Raw genomic sequence first — 23660 nt, forward strand, 5'->3', positions numbered from 1 at the left:
CAGGGTTGTGACTACAGCTCCCAGTGTATTTGAACCTGCTGCTTCATCACTTGCCTATCGCCACAGGACTTTGAGGCATAATAGTGAAATGGTATGGGTGATGTCTTTTGATTAATGCGTAAATTGGATTTAAGTGAGGCAGAGTTGCATGAAGTCATCAGCCTCACTGTCTCCTCCACAGTCATCATAGTCTAGTGGCAGGATAGAGTCAGGATGACTGGCGATATCTCAGGATGCAGTGGATGACCTTGGTGTCTTTGGTGTCTAACCAAGCTCTAAGTGCTTCACGTCACCTGCTTTATCTGCCCTCATGGACGTTGGAACAAATTGTTCTCATCTGCCCATTCCACCAGACGAAGTCTTCGCATGCTTGGGGTAGACACCACCCCTAACCCACCAAATCCAGTTAATCCAGTAGACCTGAAAGAAGATCTGCTCTTGTTGCAAGAGAACGCAACAGGAACCATATCCAAATAGCAGCACTGAGTAAGTCAAGGTTGGCAAATGAAGGCCAGCTTACTGAAGCTGGAACTGGGTATACCTTTTACTGGAGTGGTTGCAGTGAAGGGGAACCCCACGAAGCTGGAGTGGGTTTTGCAATCAATACCAATCTAATCAGCAAGCTGGTATCCCTGCCAAAAGGAGTGAATGACAGGCTCATGATGATGCAATTAGCACTTGCAGGAAAATGTCATGCCACCATCATCAGTGCCTATGCTCCCACCATGACAAACCCTGATGGAGTCTAAGAAAAATTTTATTAAGACCTGGAGACCCTCAACATCAATGTGCCAAAAGAGGACAAGCTTAAAATTCTGGGTGACTTTAATGCTAGAGTAGGCACAAACTACCAGACTTAGAAGGGAGTCCTAGGGAGGAATGAAGTTGGAAACAGCAAAGGCAATGGTCATTTAGTGCTGAATACTAGTGTATCACATGAGCAAAATGTATGTTTTCCGAAAAGACTATTTTATGGAGAACTTGCATTTGGCAGGAGATCACATGCTGGCCAGAAGAAACAATACAAGACCTCTCAAACCTCTTTCAAGAACTTTGGATTTGACTGTGCAACATGGGAGACACTGGCAAAGGACCACTCAGCATGTTGTGCCCACATAAGAAAAGGTGTGGTGCTCTTTGAGCAAAGCAGAATTGAGATGGCACAAAGTAAATGCAGGATACACAAATTTGGGATATTCATCCCAAATATTCACATGGACTATCTGTGCCCAATGTGTGGTAGAGCATTCCACGCTCGTATTGGTCTGATCAGCCACGGTCAGACACACTGAAATTTTACTTTGCAATCAATGGTGATTTCATTTTGGTCTTCTTCAAAGATGAAGGACAACAACCAACCAACCAACAGAATCCCTCAGTATCCTTGGCATTTTAAGTCCTCTGTTCTGAGGTCCCTTTCAGCTTGGATAGTCTGTGTTCTAGCATTGTGTGAGAGAGTGTGAATAAGCTATCCTGTGTTTCCCATGTTCTAAAACCTTAGGAACTAGTTCAAGCCCCTCATATTATAGATATATAAAGTGAGGTCCAAAGAATGGACATGGCTTGTCCAAGGTCACACAAGAAAAAGCCTGGAATGGAACCCAGGTCTCCCAACTGCCAGCACAGAATGCTTACTATCTCTTTTCCTAACCTGATCCAGGTCCTCCTTTCAAAGTTGTCAACTTCCCCCCTTCACCATTTTGTCTGGGTAGGTTCAAGACTGATGACTTTCTCTGGGCCCAGGCAGGGAACTAAATGACTCAGGACAGAGCCCAGGAGAGGGAGGGCTGTGGGTGAGATCAAGAATCCTAGGTAACTTTAAGATATCTGAAGAGATTCTTACCAGATTTACAGACTTTACACTGGAGACACTCCTTCAGGCCACTGTGGTGTGCAGTGTAGGTCCCAGGATCACATGGCACACACATGGTGCCTGTCATTATACTGCATGTCCCATTAACTCTGTAACCTAAAGGTGTCAAAGAGTAGGCATTAAGAGCAAGGCACAGGGGGTAGAACCAAAGTGGTGGAGTAGAAGGACAGACCTGTAGAAGCCCTTCCCTCCCAGTCCATAAAATACCTGTAAAAATGACTCTAAACAAATTCTACAACAGCAGAAGTCATAAAACAACAGAGTGAAAGAGATTTGCAGCCCAAGATAGCCTGGAAGGCCAACAGGGAAGGTCTATTGCACCAGGCACTGAGCAGAGTGTAGTCTACCCAGCACAACATGGGCATGGAAAGGACAGGACTAGAGTAGGCCTCAGGCGGCAGAATCCTCAGCAGCAGCTGGGGTTCCCAGATTCCTCAATCCAAAAATGCCAAAGACAGCTTTAAAGGTCAGCAAGAAAGTTTTCTCACCTGGGTGAGAAGGGAACAAGGTCTGCCCCCAGCTCCAGGTGGCAGCAGTATCCATTGTTGGAACACTCTGCCTAAAAACCTTGGGGGAATTGAGTGGCTGATCTGGGGCTCAGTCCTGAGTGGTGGTCCTGAGCATGTAAGGGCAGCAAAATGGTGCAGTGCATGGAGTGCCAGCCCTGGAATTCAAATCCAGTCTCAGACACTTCTTAGCTGAGTGATTCTAGCCAAGTCACACAACCCTGTTGGCCTTAGTTTCCTCATCTGTAATTTGAGCTGGAGAAGGACATGGCATATTACTCCAGTATTTTTGCCAAGAAAACCCCAATTATGGTCATAAAGAGTAAGATTTGACTGAAAAACAACAATAAGGATGTATACAAGGACAAGAAGAGATCTTGCTACATCCAGCTTGGGGGGAGGGTGAGGATGAGGTAGATGGATGGGAGAAGGGCAATGGGGGAGACTAATCAGATGGAAAATATGAAGTCCTTCCTAGTGGAGGAGCACTGGCTGGTGGAGCTGGTGGAGGCTCTGGAGAGGGAATTCTACTTGCATATCCTGGGCAGAAAAGCTTGTGGTTGATTCCAGACCAGAGTGCAGGCCAGGAGAGGAGTAAACTCTTCTCCCTTGTTTGTGCCACAGTTAAAGGAACTGAGAACTTACAGGTTCCTAGAGTATACCCTCCACTTGACAACAGGCTCAAAGTTCAAGTAACTGGCAGGAAAAATGCCCAAAAAAAGAGGAAAAAATAAGTCGTAGAAGCTTATTTTCTTGGAATAAGGAAGAACAATGGATACCATCAAAGGAAGACATAAAAGTCAAGGCTTCTGCATCCAAAATCTCCAAAGTAAATATGCAATGGTCTCAGCCCATGGAAGAGCTCAAAACGGATTTTGAAAATCAAGTAAGAAAGGTGGAGGAAAAATTGGGAAGAGAAATGAGAGTGATGCAAGAAAATCATGAAAAGTAAGTCAACAGCTTGCTAAAGGAGACCCCCCAAAAATGCTGAAGAAAATAACACCTTTAAAAATAGACTAACTCACATGGCAAAAGAGGTCCAAAAAGCCAATGAGGAGAAGAATACTTTAAAAAGCAGAACTAGTCAAATGGGAAGGAAATTCAAAAGCTCACTGAAGAAAATAATTCTTTAAAAATTAGAATAGAACAGGTGGAAGCTAATGACTTTATGAGAAACCAAGAAATTACAAAACAAAACCAAAAGAGTGAAAAAATAGAAGAGAATGTGAAATACGTCATTGGAAAAACAACTGACATGGAAAATAGATCCAGGAGAGACAATTTAAAAATTATGGGACTGCCTAAAAGTCATCATCAAATAAGAGCCTAGACTTCATCTTTAATGAAATTGTCAAGGAAAACTGTCCTGATATTCTAGAACCAGAGGGTAAAATAAATATTAAAAGAATCCACCTATCACCTCTTGAAAAAGATTCAAAAAAGAAAACGGGTAGGAATATTGCAGTCAAATTCTAGAGCTCCCAGATCAAGGAGAAAATATTGGAAGCAACCAGAAAGAAACAATTCAAGTATTGTGGAAATACAATCAAGACAACACAACATTTAGAAGCTTCCACATTATGAGATCATGGAGCTTGGAATATGATATTCCAAACGTCAAAGGAGCTAGGATTAAAACCAAGAATCACATACCCAGCAAAACTGAGTATAATCCTTCAGGGGAAAAAATGAATATTCAGTGAAATAGAGGACTTTCAAGCATTCGTGCTGAAAAGACCAGAGCTGAATAGAAAATCTGACTTTCAAATACAAGAATCAAGAAAAGCATGAAAAGACAAACAAGAAAGAGAAGTCATAAGAGATTTACAAAGTTGAACTGTTTACATTCCTTAAAGGAAAGATAATATTTCTAACTCTTGAGAGTTTTGTCAGTATTAAGGTAGTTATTACTTTATATACGTATTATATTATTATATGTAGACATATGATAGGGATATTATATATGTATACAGAGGGCACAGGGTGAGTTGAATATGAAGGGATAATATCTAAAAAAATAAAATTCCTCATAAGAGAGAGGAATATATTGAGAGAAGGAGAAAGGGAGAAATAGAATGGGGTAAATTATCTCCTCAATCAAAGAGGCAAGAAAAAGCTTTTACCATGGAGAAGAGGGGGGAGGTGAGAGGGAAGGTATAAACCCTATTCTCATTGAATTTGGTGTAAAGAGGGAATAACATGTACACACAATTGGGCATGAAAATCTATCTTAACCTACAGAAAAGTAGGGGAGAAGGAGGGAGGGTTAGAAGGGCAGGCAAATGGGAGGAGGGGGTAATTAGAAGTAAACAGTTTTGAGGAGGGACATGGTCAAAAGAGAGAACAGAATAAATGAGGGGCAGGATAGGATGGAAGGAAACAATTAGTCTTTCACAACATGAGTATTATGGGAGTGTTTTGCATGACTACATTTATAAACCCTATATCAAATTGCTTACCTTCTCAATGGTGGTCAGTGGAGAGGGAGGAAGGAAAGAAGTTGGAACTCAAAGTTTTAAAAATCAAAGTTAAGCTCTGAGATTCTATGGTTCTGAAATTTGAAATGATAAATGAATAAAGGAAGAGAACTTGGAACAGGCAGGCGCTTATCAGAGGAAGGGAGTGATCTGTTCTGGAGAAAATCTTTCTGACTTACCTGCATGGCAAGGGTAGCAGCACACTCCATCCACATTGTACTGTCCCACCTTACACTGCACTGCTTCCTTGAAGTGGATGAACTGAGTTGCAATTATTCTGATTATCTTGGGAAAAGATAGAAGGAAGCAATGAGGGTGAGGGAGAAAGCACGGTTCAAGGTGTCAGGAAAACTAGACTCTAATCTTGATCTTGTCACTCACTATCTAAATAACATTGGGCTAGCAACTATTCCTCTTGGTGCCTCAGTTTCCCCATCTATAGAATGAGGGCATTGAGAAACAGCAGGATATACTGGAGAAAATCCATGATGGGGAGCCAGAAGATTTGAGTTAGAATCCAGTCTCAGGCACTTATTTACTGTGCTTCCCTGGGCAAGTCATTTAACCTTTCTTAGTAAGTTTTCTCATCTGTAAAATGAGGAGATTGGATTTGGGGCATCAAGGGTAACTTCCAGCTCTGGACCTGAGATCCTGTGATTTAATTTCCAAGAGGAGGCTGACCAGTCTGTAACTTTAAAAAGCAGCAACCTGGGAAGGTTGGGGAGGGGGAAGAAGCAGGAGGGTTAGGAAGTAATTTTAATCATGATTAATTTGCACTTAATGTAACACTTTAAAGGTTTCCAAGGAACTTTATACACTTTTTATTTGAGTCTAACAACAACTCTGTGAAGGAAGTGCTATTATTATACCTATTGTACAATTAGGGAAACCAAGGCTGGAATGTTAACCTAGTAAATGTGTGAGGCAGGATTCACATTCAGGTCCTCCTGACTCCACCCACTCTGTCCCACTCCAAGTTATGGTGTTGAATTGTCTCCCACAGGCTTGATCAGAAGCCATGGAGAGGGTACAAGGGAGGGACAATGGTTGCCAGGACACTCTGAAGGGGAATTACTGTCTCCTTTGACCTGGCTGCTGATGGAATGTGCTCTGCATAAAAAAAAAATACAATAAAATAATAAGTGAGAGGTAGGGAAAGGATAGGCCTAGGGGCAGTAATAAAGATGGAATGCAATGAAGTTATTAGAGGCACAGTGCTAGGCACAAACTAGGCAATTAGTAAATGCTTGTTTTCTTCTTTCTTTTATATATTTAAAAATTTGGTTTTTCATAGTCCTCATTGAACTGCTGAAGGAATACCTGCTCCCTGGACTATTGTCTGGCCACTCCCATCAGGATTCTCCCTGGGTTGATCTATCTCCCCTATGAAGACCATACCCTGGGACCCCAGACTGTTGGGAGACACCTGGGTTCTTCCCCCAGTACTCTTTTGTTTTTAACTTTAACTTTTGAGTAAGGGAAGGCTGTGCAGGTCACCAGCCTCACTTCTCCAGAGCCATCTGAATCCAGTGACCAGATATTCATCAGGATGACTGGAGATGACCCAGGATGAGGCAGTTGGGGTTAAGTGACTTGCCCAAGGTCACAGCTCACAGTGGTGCAGTGGATAGAGCACTAGTGCAGGAGTCAGGAGGACTTGAGTTCAAATCTCATCTCAGACACTTGACCTTGGTCAGGCAGCTAGAAGGTTGTCTTCCACTCAGCCTGACTGGTCTCAGGTTTTTGGTCCAGTGGCTATGTTTGAGACCCTGGACCTGGGCACACCCTCCAAAGCATAAACAAGGATGGATGCCCTATTGGGAAGTGTTTGCCCAACTCTCAATTCCCTCAGCACTAGAGAATTAGGAAAAAATCAGTTACTTTTTTTCTCTTGTTTTTTTTTTCAAGGATTCCCCCCAAATCCTTCTTTATGGAGGAAGGGACTTCCAGTCCCACGCCTGTAATGATCAATCATCTTCAATCCCCAAAAATTCACCTTTGGGTTGTCTTTTGCAAAACTGGAAAAAGTTTAGCTCCCTAAAGAACTTAAAAAGAAAAATGTGGTGTTCTTCTGCAACATAGTTTGACCTCAGTATCACCTGGAGGACCACAAAGTATGGCCCATTTTGGGGACCTTACAACGTAATATTCTTGTACAGTTATATTGTCGCCAAAAAGGAAAATGGATAGAAATACCTTACAAAATGGCCATTGTCAAGCTCTCTGGGAACTCCATTCTCAGAAAAGACTCTAAGATACTTATAGCCAGAGACGCCCCACAAAAGGGCAATGGGGGTGATTTGGACATTTGGGTCTTGGCCTCACTTCCTTCCCTATCTCCTTTCCCACTATCCTAATTCCTATCCTCACCCCAGTCTTCCCCAGGCCCTCCTGCCACTCCCTTACCTTCCCAAAACCTAACCTTCCCCTCCTTGCCACCTCTTTTTTCTCTTGATTTCCCTTCCCTTTTCCTCTACTCCAATCCCCCTCCATTCCTGCTTCATTTACCTTCCATGTATCCTACCTTGTATCTCCTCCCATGGCCCCTCCCCCTTTGGCAACCCCTACTCAGGTCCCAGTCACAGTTCTTGAGGAGGTGCCTCCCTCTGCAGTCCCTCTCCCTGAGACGACAACCACTCAAGGCTCAGGCCCCACCCCTATGGCAGTCTAACCCCTTCACCTCCTCAGGTACCAGCTGATCTTTCCCCCTGTCAGTCAGATATCCTGGCCTTGCAGCTTAATCCAGTTCAGTCAGCATTCCCCAGCCCTCTCTCACAACAAATGAGACTTTCTGACTCCCTAAACTAGCCATGGCCCCACAGTGCCTTCAAGCCTTTTTCCACTGGGGGAAGTGCCTGCCTCCCCTAGTGGGACTATTAGAATGCATGTTCCATTCTCTATCTCAGGTGAAAGAGAAACTGGGGAGACAGTAGGAAGACCTCACTAAGGTCACTGAGGTTTAAGAGACATATTCCTACAATTTGAACTTTCTTGGAAGGATCTGCATATTCTTTTCTCTGCCTGCTGTACCATTGAGGAGAAGAGGACTATATGGGAACATGCCCAAAAGTTTGGGGATCATTTGGCTAGTGATGATCCTACCAAATACCCCCCAGGAGCAACTGCTGTTCCAGTAGTGACCCAGGATGAAATTACCAAAAGAGAGAGGACAGAGGAAAGAGAGACCATATGGTAATTTGACTGTTAGGCCTAAAAACTGCATTTTAAAAACAAGTAAATTTTCAAAAAGTTAGGGAAATCACTCAGGGAGAAAAGGAAAACCCTGCTGTTTTTCAAGACCAGCTGGTAAATGCTATTAAAAAGCATACAAATTTGGATCCTGACTCCATAGAAGGGGCAGCAATCTTTAGCAAGTATTTTATTAATCAATCTGCCCCAAATATTAGGGGGAAGCTGCAGAAACTGGCAATGGGACCCCAAACCTCTCAGGCCCAATTACTGTAGATGGCCTTTGGAGTCTTTAACAACAGAGATTTAGTCAAAGCAAAGGAAAAAGAACTCAGAGACAGGTCAGAGACAGAGAACATGCTCAATTCTTGGCTGTTGCCATGGCCGGGAAAAAGACCCAGGGAGCACCCCTCCAAGGTGCCCCCTTGGAGCAAGCTTGGCTACTTGGACAGTGGGGAAACCTGCTTTTGATGCCACAAGGAAGGTCACTGGTCCAAGGAGTGCCCCTCCAGGGCACACACCCCCCCCCCCCCCCCAGAGGGAACGGGTGCCTATGGAACTGCTCCCATGCGACCAGAAGGGACATTGGAGGAAGGATTGTCCCCAGAGTTGGAGAAGTGGTGGACCTGCCCCCCAGTACCCTGTCCTCTAGTCCTCTCAAGACTCCGAAAAATGGAGAAGCCTGGGGCTTGGCACTTTCTCCACCTCTCCAAGCCTGGCACAAAAATCAAGCCTGAAAGTAAGGTTGCCCACTTTAATTTGACTAAATCCTCTGTTTTAATTAATTACTCTGACCCTATCTTGACCCCTGAGGTCATAGACGTTGAAGGGGAAACTAACGAATGTCTCCAGACATAACCCCTCCCCAAACTGTTTGAGATCTGTTGTTTAAAGGCTTGTTTCTTAAGCCCTCCGTTAGCCCTGCCCCCTTGCTGGAAAGGGACTTGATGAGGAAATTGGGGAACCAATTTTCTCTAGTTACACATCCCATCTCTCTTTTCCCTCTGTCACTAGATCTCCCCATATTCACTCAAAAGTGTGGGAGAGAGTCAAGTTAATTGTTTGGGATCTGGAAATTCCAGTGTGAGCTACTTCTGCCTCCACAGTCATTGTTAGCCTCCCAGACCCTAAAGTGTTCCCCCATCTCAGCCAGTATCTGATTACGACTGAGGCCTGGGAAGGACTAACACCTTTAATTGAAAAATTCCTTAAGTACAAAATCCTTGTCCCTTGTTCATTTTCATGTAACACTGCAATCCTTCCTGGAAAATTTCTAATGGAGAATACTCACAATTTATTTTTGCCTTTGAGTGAACTCTTCCTGAGGAATCTTGCCCCAAGGGTTTCAGGATAACTCTGATTTATTTGGCCAGGCTTTGGTAAGGGATTTAAGGGACCTGAAACTAGCAGATAGTAGCTTAATTCAGTATATGCATGATATTCTTATTTGTAGCCCTACCCAGGCAGGTTCTTTGGCTGCTGCCACAGAAGCCCTTCCTTTCTTGGCCTATAGGGTCTCTCTGAACAAAGTCCAGATAGCATGCCAATCAGTGAAGTATCTAGGCGAAGAACTCACACCTTCTCTCTCCTTGACCTTTGAGAGAAAAAGGACAATCCTGTCTATCCCCGTTCCAGCCACTAAGAAACAAGTTCGAGTCTTTTTAGGCATAGATGGATTTTATAGACTCTGGATTCCTAATTTTGGTTTTATGGCTAAACCCCTTTAAGACTCTACTCAGGGTAGTGACTTAGACCAGGCGAACACTTTTGAGACTCTGAAAACTAATCTGACCACCACCCCATCACTAGGCCTACCCAATCTAGAAAAACCTTTCACTCTGTACATTGATGAAAGGAGAAGACAGGCTTTGGGAGTCTTAACCCATACCTCAGTACCTGACCCCAGGCCAGATGTTTTTATTCACTCAGAATATACTTTCCTTGTTCTTTATGCCCATGGAGCAATCTGGAAAGAAAGGGGATGCCTGACAGAAAAAAACTCTCCTATCAAATATGCCCTTCTTCAATCCCCTCCAGGGAAAATTTTTTTTTTCCATTTTTTAACTTCTCTCTTTCTCTTGTGAAACTTGTGAAATTCCTTTTGAATTGGCAATGATAGTGTTAAGTTAAGGCACAAATGGCACAGCTCCTTCTGGTTAAGTTTTCCTCCTAAAGATACCCCCTCTCAACTGGGAGCTTAATGTGCAACCATTTTGATTCTTAGGGCACCCAAACTTAGACCATAATAACTTCAGTGCCCCCAAATCATCTTCATGGGAATCCTGGCTTCTTTCTATACATGTCCCTGTTCTTATTCCTTTACTGGCTATAATCCCTTTGTGCCTGTTTGGAACTTGTTTACTTAACATCCTTGCCAGGTTTATCTCCTCCAGGGTCTGAGCCATAAACTTCCAGATGACTGCTCAGGCTATATACCAACCTCCAACTGAATCCAAGGTCTACAGCTCATTGGACCCAGCACCATTCAGGTTTGGAACTCCTTGAACAGGACTCAGAGAGGTAGGGACAGCTCTACCACCCTTGCCAGCAGGAAGCACTTACAGAAACTGAGACCTTCTCCCTTTGCCCCAAAAGAATTTGGGTCCCATCTGTTTTAGGGCAGAATGATGGGGTCCAGTCTCTCAGAACCTCCTTGAACTCCCCCTGAATCTTTCCACTTAACCTGGCTTTTCATACTCAAATCTGTTACTGTTAGCCTAGCCTGGCCCTCCATTGTCAGTTAGTTCTGAATGGCCCCACCTGCTTCCTACCCAAGCCCTCCATTGTCTGATACCTCCCAATTGCCTCCAGCTGTCTCCCATGGTGGATCACATCACTAGTTACCCCAGTCTAATCAAGACCACCTTTAGATCTTTCCCACAGACTTTCTGTATATAGGTTCCATCTCACCTCCATTAGAGTGCTCCAGATTCAATCCAGCTCAGACTCTGAGTAGCTGAGATTCTATCTGACCCACTTGTGAATACAAGCACTGCAAATCCTTAGGCTTCTTAAGAGTCAACCCAGTATGGTGAATCTTTAATAAGCTTTGTTTATCTTTGGCTCTAAGAAGGTTTGTATAGAATTCATTTGAGCAGGACCTGGCGTGTAGGTATTTTGGGGTCCCCAGCACCCCTCATACCCCAACACTACCACAGTTTCTAACTCTCCTTGGATGTTTCTAATTTCCTACACTGCCCCTCTATGTCTTCTCCCCTTCCCCATTACTAAATTCAAGAGGATGGAACCTGGACATTGGATTCCTTTTGTATCCAGTCTAGGGGCATGGAGAAGGTGGGAGGGGACTGGAGGGGAAGGAATGAAGGAAGGGGGCATGAGTTGTCTGGAAATTAGGAAGAGGGGGATGTAAGGGAAAGTCTGGGTGAGGGGATGAGGAGGAGAGATCTGGGAAGAGAATCAGAATGGGACTTAGGGAGGAAAATGCAGAGGTGATGGGGTACAAGCCCAAGCCGAGACCTTTGTCCCTTGGACCAGGAGGGTTTTGGTCTTAAGGTTCCCAGAAAACCTGACCTTGGGGCTCCTGGGATTCCCTTTCCTTGATTTAGCATCCTTTTCTTATTTCCTAGTAGCAAGAACAGTACTCTACAGCTGTTCCTAAAACTTTGACTTCCAACTTCTCTTCATTTCTCCCTCCCCACCCATTCCCTTTGGGAAGACAAGCAATTCCATATAGGCCATATCTGTGTAGTTTTATAAATGACTTCCATAATAGTCGTGTTGTGTAAGACTAACTATATTTGCCTCCATCCTAACCTGTCCCCCATTGCTTCTATTCTCTCTTTTGATCCTGTCTCTCCCCAAGAGTGTTGACTTCAGATTGCTCCCTTCTCCCACTGCCCTCCCTTCCATCATCCCCCCCACCCTGTTTGTGCCCTTCTCCCCCACTTTCCTGTATTGTAAGATAGGTTTTCATACCAAAATGAGTGTGCATTTCATTCCTTCCTTTAGTGGAATGTGATGAGAGTAAGCTTCATGTTTTTCTCTCTCCTCCCCTCTTTTTCCCTCCACTGAAAAGTTTTACTTGCCTCTTTTATGAGAGATAATTTGCCCCATTCCATTTTTCCCTTTCTCCTCCCAATATATTTCTCTCTCACCACTTGATTTCTTTTTTTTAAGGTATGATCCCATCCTATTCAATTCACTCTGTGTTCTGTGTGTGTGTGTGTGTGTGTGTGTGTGTGTGTGTGTATGTAATCCTACCAACTACCCAAATACTGAAAAGTTTCACAGGTTACAAATATTGTCTTTCCATGTAGGAATGTAAACAATTCAACTTTTATAAGTCCCTTATGACTTCTCTTTGCTGTTTACGTTTTCATGCTTCTCTTCATTCTTGTGTTTGAAAATCAAATTTTCTTTTCAGCTCTAGTCTTTTCATCAGGAATGCTTGAAAGTCCTCTATTTCATTGAAAGACAATTTTTTCCCCTGAAGTATTATACTCAGTTTTGCTGGATAGGTGATTCTTGGTTTTAGTCCTAGTTCCTTTGACTTCTGGAATATCATATTCCATACCCTTCAATCCCTTAACGTAGAAGCTGCTAGATCTTGTGTTATCCTGATTGTATTTCCACAATATTTGAATTGTTTCTTTCTAGCTGCTTGCAATATTTTCTCCTTGACCAGGGAACTCTGGAATTTGGCTACAATGTTCCTAGGAGTTTCTCTTTTTGGATCTCTTTCAAGCAGTGTTCTGTGGATTCCCTGAATACTTATTTTGCCCTCTGGTTCTAGAATCTCAGGGCAGTTTTCCTTGATAATTTCATGAAAGATGATGTCTAGGCTCTTTTTTTGATCATGGCTTTCAGGTAGTCCCATAATTTTTAAACTGTCTCTCCTGGATCTATTTTCCAGGTCAGTTGTTTTTCCAAAGAGATATTTCACATTATCTTCCATTTTTTCATTCTTTTGGTTTTGTTTTGTGATTTCTTGGTTTCTCATAAAGTCATTAGCCTCCATCTGTTCCATTCTAATTTTTTTTTTAAATTTATTTAACTTTTAATATTCATTTTAACAAAATTTTGGGTTCCAAATTTTCTCCCCTTTTGTCCCCTCCCCCCACCCCAAAACACCAAGCATTCTAATTGCCCCTATCACCAATCTGCTCTCTCTTCTATCATCCCTCTCTGCCCTTGTCTCCATCTTCTCTTTTGTCCTGTAGGGCCAGATAACTTTCTATACCCCTTTACCTGTATTTCTTATTTCCTAGTGGCAAGAACATTACTCGACAGTTGTTCCTAACACTTTGAGTTACAACTTCTTTACCTCCCTCCCTCCCCACCCCTTCCTGTTGGAAGACAAGCAATTCAATATAGGCCAAATCTGTGTAGTTTTATAAATGACTTCCATAATAGTCGTGTTGTGTAAGACTAACTATATTTGCCTCCATCCTAACCTGTCCCCCATTGCTTCTATTCTCTCTTTTGATCCTGTCTCTCCCCAAGAGTGTTGACTTCAGATTGCTCCCTTCTCCCACTGCCCTCCATTCCATCATCCTCCCCACCCTGCTTATCCCCTTATCCCCCACTTTCCTGTATTGTAAGATAGGTTTTCACACCAAAATGAGTGTGCATTTTATTCCTTCCTTTAGTGGAATGTGATGACAGTAAGCTTCATGTTTTTCTCTCACCTCCCCTCTTTATCCCTCCACTAATAAGTCTTTTGCTTGCCTCTTTTATGAGAGATAATTTGCCCCATTCCATTTCTCCCTTTCTCCTCCCAATATATTTCTCTCTCACTTCTTGATTTCATTTTTTAAGATATGATCCCATCCTCTTCAATTCACTCTGTGCACTCTGTCTCTATGTATGTGTGCGTGTGTGCATGTGTGTGTGTGTGTACTCCCACCCAGTACCCAGATACTGAAATGTTTCAAGAGTTACAAATATTGTCTTTCCATGTAGGAATGTAAACAGTTCAACTTTAGTAAGTCCCTTATGACTTCTCTTTGCTGTTCACCTTTTCATGGTTCTCTTCATTCTTGTGTTTGAAAGTCAAATTTTCTTTCCAGCTCTGGTCTTTTCATCAGGAAAATTTGAAAGTCCTCTATTTCATTGAAAGACCATTTTTTTCTCCTGAAGTATTATACTCAGTTTTGCTGGGTAGGTGATTCTTGGCTTCAGTCCTAGTTCCTTTGACTTCTGGAATATCCTATTCCATTCCCTTCTATCTCTCAATGTAGAGGGTGCCAGATCTTGTACTATCCTGATTGTATTTCCACAATACTTGAATTTTTTCTTTCTAGCTGCTTGCAATATTTTCTCTTTGACCTGGGAATTCTGGAATTTGGCCACAATGCTCCTAGGAGTTTCTCTTTTTGGATCTCTTTCATGCGATGTTCTGCGGATTCCTTGAATGTTTATTTTACCTTCTGGTTCTAGAATCTCAGGGCAGTTTTCCTTGATAATTTCATGGAAGATGATGTCTAGACTCTTCTTTTGATCATGGTTTTCAGGTAGTCCCAGAATTTTTACATTGTCTCTCCTGATTCTATTTTCCAGGTCAGTTGTTTTTCCAATAAGATATTTCACATTATCTTCCATTTTGCGAATCTGCACGGTATGTTCTGAGATATCTGTCTTTCTCATAAAGTCCTTAGCGTCCATCTGTACCATTCCAGTTTTGAAAGATCTATTTTCTTCAGTGAGCTTTTGAATCTCCTTTTCCATTTGGTTGATTCTGCTTTTGAAAGCATTCTTCTCCTCATTGGCCCCTTGCACCTCCCTTGCCAAGTGAGTTAGGCTAGTTCTCAAGGTGCCAATTTCTTCAAGATTTTTTTGGTTCTCCTTTAGCAGGGAGCTGATCTGCTTTTCATGCTTCTCCCTCATCCCTCTCATTTCTCTTCCCAGTCTTTCCTCCACCTCTCTAACTTGATTTTCAAAATTCCTCTTGAGCTCTTCCATGGCCCGAGCCCATTGGAACACAGAATCCTCCATTTCTGTGTCTTTGCCTGATGGCAAGCATTGTTCCTCCCCATCAGAAAGGAAGGGAGGAAGTGTTTTTTCTCCGAGAAAATACCCTTCAATAGTTTTACTTCTTTTCCCTTTTCTTGGCATTCTCGTCAACCAGTGACCTGACCTCTGAATGTTCTCCTCACACCCACCTCACCTCCTGGTCCTCCCAGCCAGCGTTTGGGGACTGAGATTCAAATGCTGCTTCCCGCCTTAGGGTTTTTGGCGGGGGCAGGGCTGCTATTCAGTGTGAGAATTAAGATCAGGTGGTCAGGGGCAGGGCTGCCTCTCTGGCTCAGTTCCCTCCGGGAGTTTATGCTTAAACCTTCCACAATGGATCCAGGCTCCCGCCCTTTTGGGGAGCCCCTGTCTGTAGCCGCCTCTCAGCTTCTATCTCCTGGGGGGGCCCGAGCCACGGGGGCACCCCTCTCCCCTCTCAACCCGCCAAAGAGACTCTCTCACCTACCCCTGTCAGTCCCCTGTTGGTGGGGGGGCTTGTAACGCCCCTGGAGATCCCGTCTCTGGAGCCTTCTCGGATCTGTACCTCTCGGAGCCGCGGCCGCCGCAGGTCCGGGCTGGGCACCGCGTCTGCAGCATGACGGACCTTTTGCGAGAGGTTTGCAGGTCCCTCTGTGGGTGGGGGGACCCGCGTGGCCGCTAGAGATCCCGTCCCCGTAGCCCTCTCGAATCTTTTCCTCATGGTGTCGTGGCCGCGGCAGGGCTGCTCTCTGCTCCCCATCCCGGCGCCCAGTCCACGGCGCGAAGGACCCCCCGAGAGATGTTTGCAGGTCTCTCCAGAACAGAAATCTCCGTCGCTCCAATATTCCGTAGTCTCTGGGTGCAGAATTCACCCTGGGTTGGTCCCCTCTGCCATTCTGTGGTTTGTGGGTTCGGAGCTATGTGTATGTGCGTCTTTCTACTTCGCCATCTTGGCTCCGCCCCCCCGGATGGGATCATATCTTAAAAAAATGAAATCAAGCAGTGAGAGAGAAATATATTGGGAGGAGAAAGGGAGAAATGGGATGGGGCAAATCATCTCTCATAAAAGAGGCAAGCAAAAGGCTTATTAGTGGAGGGATAAAGAGGGGAGGTGAGAGAAAAACATGAAGCTTACTGTCATCACATTCCACTAAAGGAAGGAATAAAATGCACACTCATTTTGGTATGAAAACCTATCTTACAATACAGGAAAGTGGGGGATAAGGGGATAAGCAGGGTGGGGGGGATGATGGAAGGGAGGGCATGGGGAGGAGGGTGCAATTTGAGGTCCACACTCATGGGAAGGGACAGGATCAAAAGAGAGAACAGAAGTAATGGGGGACAGGATAGGATGGAGGGAAATATAATTAGTTCTTACACAACACTACTATTACGGAAGTCATTTGCAAAACTACACAGATTCGGCCTATATTGAATTGCTTGCCTTCCAAAGGGAAGGGGTGGGGAGGGAGGGAGGAAGAGAAGTTGGAACTTAAAGTTTTAGGAACAACTGTCTAGTACTGTTCTTGCCGCTAGGAAATAAGAAATACAGGTAAAGGGGTATAGGATGGAGACAAGGGCAGAGAGGGATGATAGAAAAGAGGGCAGATTGGCACACAGGGGCAATTAGAAGGCTCAGTGTTTTGGGGTGGGGGAGGGGACATAAAGGGAGAAAATTTGGACCCCAAAATTTTGTGAAAATGAATGTTAAAAGTTAAATAAATAAAGGGGGGGGGGGGAAGAAAATAACACCTTTAAAAATAGGCTAATTCAATTAGCAAAAGAGGTTCAAAAAGCCAATGAGGAGAAGAATGCTTTTAAAAAGCAGAATTAGCCAAATGGTAAAGGAGATTCAAAGGCTCACTGAAGAAAATAATTCTTTAAAAATTAGAATGGAACAGATGGAAGCTAATGACTTTATGAGAAACCAAGAAATCACAAAGCAAAACCAAAAGAATGAAAAAATGGAAGATAATGTGAAATATCTCATTTGAAAAACAACTGACCTGGAAAATACATCCAGGAGAGACAATTTGAAAATTGTGGGACTACCTGAAAACCATGATCAAAAAAAGAGCCTAGACATCATCTTTCATGAAATTATCAAGGAAAACTGCCCTGATATTCTAGAACCAGAGGGCAAAATAATTATTGAAAGAATCCATTGATCACCTCCTGAAAGAGATCCAAAAAGAGAAACTCGTAGCAACATTGTAGCCAAATTCCAAAATTGCCAAGGAGTCAAGGAGAAAATATTGCAAGCAGCTAGAAAGAAACAATTTGAGTACTGTGGAAATTCAGTCAGGATAACACAAAATCCAGCAGCTTCTACATTAAGGGATTGAAGGGCATGGAATATGATATTCCAGAAGTCAAAGGAACTAGGATTAAAACCAAGAATCACCTATTTACCTATCCAGCAAAACTGAATATAATACTTCAGGGGGGGAAATGGTCTTTCAATGAAATTGAGGACTTTCAAGCATTCTTGATGAAAAGACCAGAGCTGGAAAGAAAATTTGTCTTTCAAACATAAGAATCAAGAAAAGCATGAAAAGGTAAACAGCAAAGAGAAATCATAAGGCACTTACTAAAGTGGAACTGTTTACATACCTACATGGAAAGACAATATTTGTAACTCTCGAAACTTTTCTCAGTATATGAATAGTTGGTGGGATTATACACACACACACACACACACAGAGACACATATGCAGAGAGAGAGAGATAGAGGCAGAGAGCACAGGGTGAGTTGAATAGAAAGGGGTCATATCTAAAAAATTAAAATTAAGGGGTGAGAGAGGAATATATTGGGAGGAGAAAAGGGAGAAACAGAATGGGGCAAATTATCTATCATAAAAGAGTCAAGAAAAAGCCTTTTCAGTGGAGGGGAAAAGGGGGCAGGTGAGAGGGTAAAAGTGAAGCTTACTCTCATCACATTTGGCTCAAGAAAGAAATAAAATGCACACTCAATTTAGTATGAAAACCTATCTCACAATATAGGAAAGCAGGGGAGAAGATGATAAGTGGGGGGGCGGAGATGATGGAAGGGAGGACAAATGGGAGGAGGGAGTAATTAGTAGAAAACATTCTTGGGGAGGGACAAGGTCAAAAGAGAAAATAGAAGAAATGGGGGGCAGGATAGGATGGAGGAAAATATAGTTAGTCTTACACAACATGACTATTATGGAAGTCATTTGCAAAACTACGCATATATAGCCTATATTGAATTGCTTGTCTTCTCAGTGGGGATGGGTGGGGAGGGAAGAAGGAAGAGAAGTTGGAACTCAAAGTTTCAGGAACAAGTGTTGAATATTATTCTTGTATACAACTGGGAAATAAGAAATACAGGTAATGGGGTATAGAAATTTATCTTGCCCTACAGGTCAAAAGAGAAGATAGGGATAAGGGAAGAGAGGGATGTCATAAGGGAGGGCAGATTGGTAGTAGGGGTAATCAGAATATTTGGTATTTTGGGATGGGGGAGGGGAGAGATGGGGAGAAAATTTGGAACTCAAAATTTTGTGGAAAAGAAGGAGTCTCCTAAAGCCTTCTGACTCTCAAGGGAAGATAAATCTCCCTCTACTCACAGCATTGCAGAATCTCAGGGAGACCAGGGACCCGAAATGCAGAGTGGTGCAGTGGAGACAGTTCTGACTCTCTTCTCTCTGGGCCTCAGTTTCCTTCTCTGAAAAATGAGAGATTGGACTAGAAAGTCTCTAAGGTCCCATCCTACTCAAAAATTTTTGGATCCCTGTTCAAATCCCACACCCTAGTCTTCTCTTCTCGAGGGTGAGCAGCCCCAATTCTGTCATCAACAATGAAGGAATAATGCTAAGGCAGACAATGGGCATACCAGACATTCAATCAATCAAAAAGCATTTATTATGCTTCTGGGTGCCAGGCACTATGCTAAGTGTTGGAGATACAAAGAATGACACAAAGAGTCCCCATTTTTAAGAAGTTCACAGTCTAGTAGGGGAGACAACAAATGTGTGTGTGTGTTTCTAGGAATTTCTAGGAAGAAAAGAAGCAGCTCTCTGGAGATGTTGGGAGAATGGAGGGAGGAAAAAAGTTTGAGATGAGGGAAATCTGGGATAACACAGAGTGGAATGGAGGAGGAGCATGACAGAGAGGTCAAGGTGTGGAGAAAGTATTTATTATTTATCATTTTAACTATATGGTTAATATTGTTGAATTTACACAGAGCATTGTCTAGCTCCAAAGGCTTACTGTAGAGCTTAGACTGTCCCCAGAGCTGCTTGAAGTGCAATGTTGGTAACAAATGCTTAGATTCCACTCAGTGCCTGTGTTTTGAGTTTTCCAGATTAGATTGGCTTGCCTGCCCATCTATATCTCAAACTGTCTTTCTTTTGGAGACTGCCTATGTCAGCTAACTGGCAATTTTTTTTTGCCCCACAAAAATGTTTTTTCCACAGTTACACGTACAATTTAAAACATTCATTTAAAGAATTTTTGATTTTTAAATTTTTTCCCTCTCTCATTCCCTCCTCCTCCCATGAGAAGTAAATAATTTGCAATAGGCTTTTAGTCATGCAAAACCTATTGCCACATATGTCGGGAAAAAAGACACAGAATGAAGACATACAGTGAAAAATAGTATGCTTTTATCTCCATTCAGACTTCATGAGTAGTTTCTCTGGAGGTGGATAGCATTTATCGTCATGAGTCCTTTGGCATTGTCTTGGATCACAGTATTGCTGAGAATAGCTAAGTCATTCACAGCATCATCATCACACATTATTGATGTTACTGTGTGCAATCTTCTCTCTGTTCTGCTCTATTCACTTTGAATTATTTCATGTATTTCCAGATTTTTCTAAAGTCAACCTACTCATCATTTCTTATACTATATTCTTTTACTGTCGTTTACCAGAAGTAGTTCAGCCATTCCCCAAATGGTGGGCAACACTTCAATTTCTAATTTTTTGACACTACTAAAAGAGTTGCTACTAATATTTTTGAACAAATAAGTCCTTCCCTCTCACTCTTTTTTGAACCTAGTAGTGGTATAGCTAGGTCAAAGGGTATGAACAGTTTTATGAATGACTTTATGCCCTCAGGTGAACTCCACATAATACAACTCTACAACAAAGAGTAGTAGAAGGAGCCACCTCTTCTTTCCAGCTATCTCCCTACCAAATGGCTGAATAAATTTCTTTTTATTTCAGATTTTGAGGTTTGCTCTAGTCAATAATACTGACCATTGAAACCGAGAAGCAGGTCAAAGACTACAGAGATGGATGATAGATGATTCATAGACTATTTAGGAAGGGAAAGAGAGAGAGAGGATAGCTAGATACATATATACGTACATAGATAATAGAGAGATAAATGGAAGGATAGAGGTGGATAGAGGGATGGATAAAAATGACTGGATGTAAGGGTAGAAGAAGACAGACAGAAAGTTAACAGCAGATAGATAGGTGGATAGACAGACAGACAGACAGATAGATAGATAGATACATAGATAGATAGATAGATAGATAGATAGATAGATAGATAGATAGATAGATAGATAGATAGAAGTGGAGAAGTATAGAAAGTAAGAATTGTACTGGGAGAGGAGTGAACGAGCAGCATGACTGGCCAGGGCACTTCCTCAAAATCAAGACTGTGGGAGAAACTCAACAAAGGAGTGAGCAGAAGGGGCAGAGGAATCTTCTGGAAGAGAGGAGAGAGTCCCCAGCCTGATGGGAGAGGACTGTCATCCTGCCCTTTGAATTCTAATAACTGAGGATCATCTTTTTTCTCCTTTCAGGTTCTCCTTCTGTCCATTCAGGCAGACCAAGTTGAGGGACTGTGTGTGTCCTACCTTGCTCTCCCCCACTGCATGTGGGATCATGTAAGCTTGATTCCCTTTTTATAAATTAGATCATTCCTATTGTCTTCAGGCTTGTCCTTTTCTGAGCTCAGAGCATGTTTGGAGGGACAGCCCTGAAGGTTTCATGTTTCATAGTAGGACATTATAAGGTTAAAAAACTTGGTGTGGGAGGGCTATCCATTTGCAGCTTTATTTCATGAATACTCCTGTAACCCTTCCAAGAAGAACTCTAAATCTTAAATCCTGAGCTCACTTAGATTTTCCCTGAGAAATTAAGTCATTTGAGTCATAGGGCCACTGGGAGGGAGTGCATATCTGAGGTTAAACTCCACTAAAAGGAGGGGGGATGTCGATGGAACTAGAGGAGACAGTGCTGCCTCTGAGTAGGACCACGAGTATGGTGTGTGAGTATTCAGAATCTGTCCCTTTTACTTTTTTTTCTTTTTTAGGTTTTACACATACATTCTATTAAATTCATGTTACATAGAAGAACTAAAATGAATAGGAGAAATCATAAAACAAATCAAAACAAAATACAAAAGAAAATAGTCAGCTTCTGTCTGTGATCCAACTCCATAGTTCTTTCTCTAGATGTGGAAGGTGTTTTTCTTCAAGAGTTCATTGCAAATTTTTTAAGTCCATGCATTGCAATGAAGTGCTAAGTCTACCAGAAAAATTCCTCACACATATTGGTAAAGAGGCTAAGCTGTGGCTCAAACTCAGAGAGGCCCTCTTCTGGGATTGATAACAACCTTGAGCAGCTACAACGAAGTCACAGCTACTGTTCAAATAGCATTTGAAGGTTTGCAAAAGGCTTCAAAATGTTATCTCATCTTAGCCTCACAACAACCCTGGCAGGTAGGTGCTATTACTACCCCCCATTTTACATGAGAGAAAACTGAGACAGACAGCTGGGAAGTGTCTTTGAGGCTATATTTGAACTCAAGATCTACCTGGTTACAGGTCTTGATGCTGTGCACACTTTGGTGCCCCCTAGCGGCCATTCCAACCACTTCACTTTATTCTTTAATGAAAGTGGCCACACTGATAGGCTCCAATGAGTTCAAGCTGCATGGGACCTTAGAAGTCATTTAATTTAACCTCTTCACTTTATAGATGAGGAAACTGAGTCTCAGAGGAGTTGTGTGTGTCGAAGGTCATGCAACTTGGGAATGGAAGAGCCAGGATTTGAACCCAGAACCCTGCTTCCAATATCTATTCTTCATATCATATTCCCAATAATCATGCTTAGTGACTCCACTTCCCAGGTCTGCACCTCTCCTTTTTATCCTTGTCCTTCCTTCAGATACCCACTCCACTCACATCTGACATGGTTCCCTTCCACACACTTCCTCTCCCAATACGCACAAAAGAGTTTAGTGGGGTGGATACAGTGCTAGATTTAGAGCCAGGAAGACCTCACTTCAAATACAGCTTCTGGCACTTACTAGCTTTCTGGCCTTGGGCAAGTCAGCTAATTTCTCTGAGCATCAGTTTTCTCGTCTTGTCAAATGGGGTTCACAACATCTCACTCTGTTGTTGTAAGGCTCAAATGGGATGATGTATGCACAGTGATTTACAAACTATGAAGTGCCATATAAATGACCACTGTTGTTACTGAGGGAGGATGTTATTCACACCCCACTTTTAGGGACTTTACAGCAGGGTTTTAGCCAGTGGTGTAATGGTAAATGGTTAACATCCATCTCTCAGGGAAAGGAAAAAAAAAACAGTTTCATATGCATCATGAATATTTTGTCCACCTCTTTCTTATGTCTAGTAATTAACAAAGCAATGAATCAAGCCCTGATTTGTCATTGGCTTATTTTTGAGGTGAAAATGCTCCTGCTGCAAACTGAACCATCAGCTCTCTTGAACTGGCTCTAGCACACTCCTGGTGAATTGGCCATAAATTCTATCCCACTCAGCAGCATGAATGGCTGCCCAAGTAGAATCTTCAACTGCATTAACAGAACTCAGCGACTCCTAGCAGAGTGTGAGCTCATCATGAATAAGGACAAGGTCCTTCTTTGTAAAGTATCCCCAGCTGGATCTCCAACATTGAGCAGAGTTCCTGGCCCACCACAGAATGTAATTTAATGAGGCTTCTCTCAAAGTAGGGTATCCTGAACCTTGATTATTCCTCCCTCTCCCCAGAAGATGACATTGTGTATCACTGTGGTCTCACTACCGCTAATCAGGATCTAATCCAGTTGGACTGAATGAATGAAGTCATTAATGGTCCTGCAAGACTAGACCAGGCCAAGATAAATTAGCTTAGCTTCTTTATCAATTCAACTCAGACAGTAGGAAGGAAACCCAAAGACAACAGAAGTCTCCAAACTCTGCTCTGTTCCTCTAGGGTGACACCTGATGGACTATTATTTAATCCATCATGCCAAGTGACTGAGCTCTGAAAGGTCTGTGTTTGCAGGATTTGGGCACTTTAGTGCCCTAACGTGACCCTCTTCTCCCTCTCTTCCCCTTGCCTCCCTTCTGGCAGATAGCCACAGTGAACTGTGGTTTCATCAGACAAGAGCTAGGGCAAGAAGAGAGACTCCAGACAAGATGGAAAATCATGTATATTTGTTTAGCTTTACCATAATTATCTGGTACAAAAACACCCAAGCATAAACATTATGCACCCAGCAGCTCTGGTGCCCGGCATACCCACTCTCTTATATCCCTGCCAGACAAGGGGCATCACATGCACCTTGAAAGATGCAACTGTTTTGAGGCTGGCAGCAGTGACTTCACAGGACCAGCCCCTCCAAATGTATAACATTCAAACCACAGCCTCCCATCCTCCACCCCCATGCCCT

At 42.9% G+C, this 23660-nt stretch overlaps 1 protein-coding gene across 1 annotated transcript in view; it reads right to left on the reverse strand.

The window, feature by feature from the left end:
* Positions 1-23660, reverse strand: part of LOC140507460 (tumor necrosis factor receptor superfamily member 5-like) — a 41477-nt gene that overhangs the window by 16853 nt on the left and 964 nt on the right. The window contains exons 2-3 of the mRNA XM_072615545.1: positions 5036-5141; positions 1844-1969 (exon numbers count right to left, since the gene is read on the reverse strand). Of these exons, the coding sequence (XP_072471646.1) occupies positions 1844-1969; positions 5036-5141 (232 nt within the window). The remainder of the gene's footprint in view (positions 1-1843; positions 1970-5035; positions 5142-23660) is intronic.

Source organism: Notamacropus eugenii, chromosome 5 (assembly GCF_028372415.1).
Source record: "Notamacropus eugenii isolate mMacEug1 chromosome 5, mMacEug1.pri_v2, whole genome shotgun sequence".
Lineage (NCBI taxonomy): Eukaryota > Metazoa > Chordata > Mammalia > Diprotodontia > Macropodidae > Notamacropus > Notamacropus eugenii.